Here is an 8,773-nt window from a genome sequence, read left to right on the forward strand (position 1 = left end):
CCAAGCGTTTCTGCCTTTGCCTTCATTAGACTGATGGGAGCGCAGGACTTGGACCCACTAACCATATGATGTTTGCCACCGATCAACGTTTTTATACAATTCTGTGCATTTATACTCGTACATTACAGCAGGCAAGGAGTCCAGGGATCCATAATAGACTTTGTCTTCTCACATCTGGGTCATAGCCCAGCAGAAGGCATCACATAAATTAAGATAAGGAAACAGCGCTGGTGACATCTTTCTGTCTGGTTTTGGGCCCTCGGCTTCACCCAGGGAAAAGTATTGGGACTTGTGCCCTCTGAGGCCCCGTCTCTCTGTTTTAGCGGGACTCATGTTTATCCCACAGGGTAAATAGCAGATAATCATCTTATATCAGTTACATGGAAGGTGAAGAGCTGCATGGAAATCAGGTGCAAATTCTGCCATATAGACTAATGTTTTAAGCATCCTGACCACAAAAACAAATGAGTGAATCCCTTGCCCCTTCACTACTGCCCAGATCTTTGGATCATGTCTTTTTGGATCTGTCAGTACCTCTGCATGAACTTTCTGGAGCAGTGTTCTGTTGCTGCTGGTCCTGGACTCAGTTATTGATCAGACTTATTGGATGTGGCCTTGATTTGAATGATGTATTGGGTTAGTTCATAAATGCAAATACGCGTAGACCGAAGCTGTTGACACAACGGAGTTCCACTATGTGCTCGGGTTTTGCATGTTGCCATGAATTCTGGACTTTCAGTCTTTGCTCATATATTCAGGTCTCAGAAGTAATTTCTGGAGAACATTTTACGTTCAGTCTCGGATTGATGACAATTGTGCATGAATCCAGCTGGCCAATCCGTATAAACTAGGAAAAGACTTGACCAATCTCAAGAGCAATGATGAGCGTATAAAAAGCCAGGACAAGAATTGGCTCCTGAGGGCTTCATTGACCATCATCTACTCCTTGTGAAAGTGTAGATGTCTTCACCTTCTTCTTTATAGGTGATCCTCTGTATTGGGATAGCCATGGTCTACCATGACCCAATAATCACTATGTACATTGTTATCCTTAGTCTGGAGACCATTTATGGAGTGTCTACCAATGCCGTCATTATCTTGTTCCTTTCCTATTATTATGCTCGTGGACTGGACAGGAGAGTCAGTAATATTATCATCTTGGCTTTGAGCATCTCCAATGTCCTCTACGCCTGTGTCTCATATGTGAATATTTTACTGCTCTATTTTAATCCCTTAGTTTTCCTGAAAACCCTTATAACGCCAGCCGTCTACGTCTTTGCCACATTCATGATCACCTCCTCGTCCTGGCTCACTGCCTGCTTATGCTTCTTCTACTTCATGAAGATCCAAACTTTTCGATCTGGCTTCCTCTCCTGGATAAAGATGAAGGTGAACATTGCTATTCCATGGATGATCCTTATGGCCGAGCTTATATCTGTTGTCTCCGCCTCACTGAACATTCTAGAGTTTCTTGAACACAATGAATCTTCAAAGAACATCTCCCTGGTCCAGTTGGCCAAGATGAAGGCAAAATCCAATGGGATATTTTCCAACAATTTGTACATCTCGTTTGTGAGCAGCTGCTTCCCGTTTCTCATAAGTGTGGTGACCACAGCAGCTACTGTTTGTTCCTTGAACAGACACCGCAAAAAGATGAAGAAAAATCAAACAAAATCTTCTGTCAATGTGAAAGCTTACGAAAATACAGTCCGCAACATGATACGACTTCTAGTCTTCTATGGGATGTTTTACGTCACATTGTTCCTTTTCTACTTTAACCTATTTGTCACATACACCACCGGGTTTTGGGTGTTTCTGATTATTATATCTTTATATGCTCCAGTTCAATCAACTCTTCTAATTTTTTCTAACACCAAACTGAAGAAAGCCTGGATGAAGGTCTTCTACTGGAAAGTGATGTCCACAAAGGAAGAAGAGAGCAGGAACATCTCCTCACCAGAGAACTGAATCATGCTCTATCTACACCTGAGGCCTAAATAGAACAGATGGTAAACAGGTCATAGTTCATCTTTGACTGAAACCAATACGAGGCCATCAAATATCATAACTGTCAATACTTATTTATCAAACCATTGACCAAAATAATATAGTGACTGTAGAAATGTCGCAAAAAGTAATATAAAGGCTTGTATTAATGATTTGACATATTTTCTTGAATAATAAATTAAGGCTAAATTGTTTTGATTAAAATTTCTTCTGTTTCAAGAACATTTAAAGATTCCCTTATTAATCTTCTTCTTTATATTTTCCAGACTTCTTGCTTCATCATCTTCGTTACCTTCTCGATTATCTTTCTTACCAGACTTCCTCATCTTCTTTGTTACCTCCTCAATCATATTCATTTGTTGCCTCCTCAATCATCTTGTTTATCTTACTCTTCCTTTACTTCCCGATCATCATCCTTACCAAACTTCTTGCTTCTTTACCTTCTCGTTTATCTTCGATCATCTTCAGTGATTTTCAGGTGCTTTTACAAATCCTCGGGGCATCTTCAGTGATTTCCAGGTGCTTTTATGAGTCCTTGGATCATCTTCAGTGATCTTTAGGTGCTCTTTCATCTTCTTGGGTCATCTTCAGTGATCTTCAGGTGCTTTTTTGAATCCTGGTTCATTGCAGTGATTTTCAGGTGCTCTTTTCACATCCTGGCGCCATCTTCAGTGATCTTCACGTGCTCTTTTTCATTCTAGGTCATCTTCAGTGCTCTTCAGGTGCTATTACATTTCCTTGGGTCATCTTAAGTGATCTTCAGGCACACTTATGAGTCTTCTGGTAATCTTGAGTGATCTTCAGCTTACACATCCTTGGGTTATCTTCAGTGATCTTCAAGTGTTGTTACATGTCCTCAAGTCATCTTCTATTTTCTTCAGGTGCTCTTATGCGTCCTCATAAGTGATCTTCACTCAGTGCCGGGTCTACCAGCAGTGAATTTGCCTCAGACGTCACAACATGCATCACCCAACTTGTAATCAGTGCCTCGAGCTGCGTTGTGTTGGTATGATAGGATATGCTTCATGTCAAAAGAATACGCTGTGATGTCTGAGGACTAAGTGTCAGCAGGACAGGTGACTGGCAGGGTAGATTTTCTTTTCACCCTATGTTTGGGGTCTGGAGAAATGCTAGAGTGTAATAAAGAGCATTCAAGGTGCACCAAATAACTTTAATGCAAATTGAACTTCCTGGACAAATTCGACTGAACGGGGGAATTTGAACTTTGGCCAATTTTCTCGTCACTGGTAGATGATCATTCAACTCCAGCATTTGTCTATAACTCTTTCCATCATTTACACAGCAGAATCTTAAACGCTTTAACTCTTCATCAATATCTAAATCCAAAGTAAGAACATCAGGTCCAAGAATACCGGACTGACCTGCTTCTTGCATTTTGCAGTAGGCTATCTTCTGTTATGGCTGGCAATCAGGCAACACAGCGTGCAGTAATCAGCGCACATACAGAGATCTGGCAATAACCAAAAACAATAGGACGAGCTCTGAGACGTGGAATCTCTGTAGACTGCAGTACCTGATCTATCCTCACACAACTATAAGCAGCAGTGGATTGCGCCTATAACTACCTATGCAACTCGACACTGCCTGAGGAGCTGACTAGCCTGCAGATAGAAATACAAGCCTGACTTACCTCAGAGAAATACCCCAAAGGAATAGGCAGCCCCCCACATATAATGACTGTTAGCAAGATGAAAAGACAAACGTAGGAATGAAATAGATTCAGCAAAGTGAGGCCCGATATTCTAGACAGAGCGAGGATAGCAAAGAGAACTATGCAGTCTACAAAAAACCCTAAAACGAAAACCACGCAAAGGGGCAAAAAGACCCACCGTGCCGAACTAACAGCACGGCGGTGCACCCCTTTGCTTCTCAGAGCTTCCAGCAAAAGTTAATAGCAAGCTGGACAGAAAAAACAGAAAACAAACTAGAAGCACTTATCTAGCAGAGCAGCAGGCCCAAGGAAAGATGCAGTAGCTCAGATCCAACACTGGAACATTGACAAGGAGCAAGGAAGACAGACTCAGGTGGAGCTAAATAGCAAGGCAGCCAACGAGCTCACCAAAACACCTGAGGGAGGAAGCCCAGAGACTGCAATACCACTTGTGACCACAGAAGTGAACTCAGCCACAGAATTCACAACAGTACCCCCCCCTTGAGGAGGGGTCACCGAACCCTCACCAGAACCCCCAGGCCGACCAGGATGAGCCACATGAAAGGCACGAACAAGATCTGGGGCATGGACATCAGAGGCAAAAACCCAGGAATTATCCTCCTGAGCATAACCCTTCCATTTGACCAGATACTGGAGTTTCCGTCTAGAGACACGAGAATCCAAAATCTTCTCCACAATATACTCCAATTCCCCCTCCACCAAAACAGGGGCAGGAGGCTCCTTGTACTGTTATGGCTGGCAATCAGGCAACACAGCGTGCAGTAATCAGCGCACATACAGAGATCTGGCAATAACCAAAAACAATAGGACGAGCTCTGAGACGTGGAATCTCTGTAGACTGCAGTACCTGATCTATCCTCACACAACTATAAGCAGCAGTGGATTGCGCCTATCACTACCTATGCAACTCGGCACTGCCTGAGGAGCTGACTAGCCTGAAGATGGAAATACAAGCCTGACTTACCTCAGAGAAATACCCCAAAGGAATAGGCAGCCCCCCACATATAATGACTGTTAGCAAGATGAAAAGACAAACGTAGGAATGAAATAGATTCAGCAAAGTGAGGCCCGATATTCTAGACAGAGCGAGGATAGCAAAGAGAACTATGCAGTCTACAAAAAACCCTAAAACGAAAACCACGCAAAGGGGCAAAAAGACCCACCGTGCCGAACTAACAGCACGGCGGTGCACCCCTTTGCTTCTCAGAGCTTCCAGCAAAAGTTAATAGCAAGCTGGACAGAAAAAACAGAAAACAAACTAGAAGCACTTATCTAGCAGAGCAGCAGGCCCAAGGAAAGATGCAGTAGCTCAGATCCAACACTGGAACATTGACAAGGAGCAAGGAAGACAGACTCAGGTGGAGCTAAATAGCAAGGCAGCCAACGAGCTCACCAAAACACCTGAGGGAGGAAGCCCAGAGACTGCAATACCACTTGTGACCACAGAAGTGAACTCAGCCACAGAATTCACAACAATCTTCAGAATCACTTGTTCTGCTGGTTCCATGATCCGTACATTTGTTGGATTCAAGCTTGGCTGGCTGGATTGTGAACCATTCTCAGCCTTCTTTAGTGGTTTCTTCTAAGAGATGATCTCAAGGACAACCTCTGCTACTCTCCAACTTATTGCCCCTCTCTAGAATAGTCCTGAATCCCACCCTTCACAAATCTGGTGAATTGCCTTGTTTTGCACATCTTTATTAAAGACTCTAAAGATTATATTTTGTGACAAAGGTTTTTTCATAATTTTTATTTAATGAAGGACAATGAAAAATGTTATGCATATCAGGACGATTAGTTAAAAAAATGGATGGAAGGTGAGTGGTGTTTAAGGATTTCTGATACCTAGAGGTCAAGACCATGACTTGCGTGTGATGATCACATTTACAGCCAGCTATGCAAAGTCTGAAAGAAATTCAATACATCCATAGTTTCCATACAAGAAAGGCTATGCTAGACCATAAAAAGAAGAAATACTCGTGCAGCTGGATGGAGATGTGAGAAAGGTCTCTGATCATTTCCTTGGGGACAAGGGGCAAATATGTGACACGATACTCTGCCACCTGAAAACTGGATATTGAACACATTATCCAACAGAAGCAGTGAAGGTTGTAGATCTGAAGGTCAGAGGCGTCTTCTCCAAGTCATGGACACCATTCAGCTATCGACTCTAGCTTGTATTACAGTAGTGATATTTGAAGCCGGTGCTGGGGTCCTGTCCAGTGTCTACGTCATCATCATAATTCTTCTTGATTTTCATAAAAAGAAAAACATGAGGACTGGAAATAAGATCCGGATCGCTCTGGGCCTGTCCAACGTCTATTTTTCCATCATAACAACTGCCAATGTCTTCAGTGGTTTCTATTGGCCCACGAAGCAGAGGAGAACCTTCACTACTGACATATTGTACCCGCTCACCATGTATTGCATCAGCTCGTGCTCCTGGCTGAGCGCCACTCTCAGCTTCTTCTACTTCGTCAAGATTGTCAACGTGAGGAACAGATTTTTAGTTTGGGCAAAGACAAATATCAGCTCCACTGTATCTTGGGTTATTCTGGTGGCAGAACTTGTATCTTTGGGGAGCTTTTTCAGTGTATTTTTTATCATTGTCCCTCCAGCATCAGTGAATAACGCTTCCGTCTCATTTAGCGCTTTTGGGGTGAGAGAACTCAGACGCCAATTCATATATATAGTCATAGTCGTCACTTTCCTGCCTTTACTCACTGTTTTGGTCACCACTATCTCCACGGCTGTGGTCCTTAGGCGGCACACGCTAAAGATGGAGCAGAACATGGGACCTTCGGGCAACATCCAGCTGGGAACATACGGAAGCGCTGTCTTCAGGATGCTGCGGCTATTGTTCTTTTTTTCTCTGTTTTTTGCTGACATGTTGCTCTTTTATTTGCCTGTTTTCACAGAGATGAGCCCAGGGTTTTGGGTATCTCTTATCCTCTTGTCCTCATTTACTTCGGTTCAGTCTGTGCTTCTTGTCGTTGGTAACCCGCAGCTGAAGAGAGCATGGAAAGAGCTGATGAAGTGTGTGAGGAGCTGTAGACATTAGAAATAAAGGTGGCCCAGGAGACATCAGGACATGAGGACATCAGGACTGGGTACTGTGCTAAGCATGAAATGGCAGAAAACTAAGGATAAACGTTGGGCACTAAAGATGGGAGAAAACAAAATTATCTGGATGCATCATTAATTTCATGAAAATTTGGGATTTTCTAGAATTCGGAATTTTACAAGATTGGATACAAATGAATCAAAAAACATGGCAGCCAAACGAGTCACCATTGTGCTGGATTTTTTTTTTGAAGGCCAGGACAAGGTTGGAAATTAGTAATACATCATAGTCACCTGTCCTAGGCCCCCATCACTTGTCCTCCTTTGATTGTCTTCTTCAGTTTACTCTACCTGACTCTACCTCATGTGGTCACGTGGGGCAAGTAAGAATTCAGAATATAAAAAGTCTTTTTGGAGAACTTAAGATTTATTAAGAACTTTATAGGCAATTTTGACGAATCAAAACCAAATTTTCTAAAGTTTGCTCTTGTTTTGTGGTTCCATCTGTGAAGGTTCCATGAGGTTCCTTGGCAACCAATGGAAGACTCTGGACTTGTTTCCTCTATCTATAAAGTGAATATTGATGTAAGAAAACATAACAATAACGTTTACTTTTCACAATTTGGACTCATTTTAGTAGGTTTGTGCCATTTCTTTTTGATACTGTAGACATCATGCATGAAAGGTAAATATAATAAAGGTGTAATACTCTTGATCACAGCTGACGTATTGTCCAGGTGTCGTCTTGCTGAGGCTCTTTGTGGTTAATATTGTCCTATGAGGTTTCTGAGACATATGTGTATGTGATCATGTAACGCTGTGTTGGCTTTCATAATACGAGTGGTGATAACGTGGCATGGAGAGAAGATCTGAAGGAATAGAGGGAATCTTATACCCGGTGACCTGTGGTGAATACAGAATTTGGGACAGAGAATGGTGAATAAAGAATGGTGGATAAAAGAATGTAGGATAAAGAATAGTGGACAATGAATAAACAATAAATAACAAGTGAGTGGTAATGAATAAGACTATGAATGGTGGAGATCAAATGTTGGATGATGAATCATGGATAATAATTGAGAGATAACAAATGGTTGGTAAAGACTGCTTGATAGTGAGTGGGATGGAATCTCTGGGAATCTTCACATTTTTGGAACTTCTGAACAGTTTCAGTTATTTAGAATAGATTCGCTCATCTTTGGTGTTACAGTATTTTTTCTTTTGACCTTACAAGGAACCTGCCATGTTGAAAATGCTATTTGACCTGTAGGCCGGATGTTATAGAGCAGGAGAAGCTGGTCAGATTGACATACATTTCATTCGGAACCTGTCGTGTTGATCATGGAGTCCGATTTGTGGACAGCGTGGCGTAAAGAAGCAGAAGCTCAGTAGCTTCTCATTCTTTATACCATGCTGTCCATAAATCAGGTTCCATGATCAACGTGACCGGTTCCCTCTTATGGTGTCTTTGCAAATGGTTATCCGACTGACTGTACATCGTGGATATAAATCCTTTCCCTTCTCCCCCAATTCTAATGCAGTCCGAATAGTACAGGAGACACTTTACCTGTCAAGACCGAACTGGAGGAAATGTTAGACCAATATCTCAATGAATCCAAGCTTCTAAAGACCCTTATCCAAGAGAGTAAAACCATCATCCTAAAACCTCAGGCAGCTTAACGTTTACAACAATTAGATGCAATGGATGCACAGGTGATGACTTGTGCCCGACCTCACAATCGTAGCTAAGGTTAGGACAGATTGTCTATATCCAATGCCCAAGTCTACCGCCTACACCAAAGGTAGGGCACAGCAACCAGTAATATGTGCTGCCGAATTTCCTGGGGGAACCTCATCTTCTTTCCCTTTATGTGCTGCAATTGTGCAACCAAGTCGAATAACCAAATGGATAAATCAGGTGGTGACTATAATGGCAAGAGGGATGGATGAGGCAGAGTAGGTAAATATTTCCCATCTACTAAACACTGATATGAGAATTTAGGGTCACGA

General features: G+C 42.4%; 1 protein-coding gene across 1 annotated transcript; it reads left to right on the forward strand.

The window, feature by feature from the left end:
* The first annotated feature begins 1,008 nt into the window (after positions 1 to 1,008).
* Positions 1,009 to 1,968, forward strand: LOC138646237 (taste receptor type 2 member 8-like). The gene has a single exon (XM_069735703.1). It carries the CDS (start codon positions 1,009 to 1,011, stop codon positions 1,966 to 1,968), a length of 960 nt encoding a protein of 319 aa, XP_069591804.1.
* The last annotated feature ends 6,805 nt before the right edge of the window (positions 1,969 to 8,773 follow it).

This window comes from Ranitomeya imitator, chromosome 7 (assembly GCF_032444005.1).
Source record: "Ranitomeya imitator isolate aRanImi1 chromosome 7, aRanImi1.pri, whole genome shotgun sequence".
Taxonomy (NCBI): domain Eukaryota; kingdom Metazoa; phylum Chordata; class Amphibia; order Anura; family Dendrobatidae; genus Ranitomeya; species Ranitomeya imitator.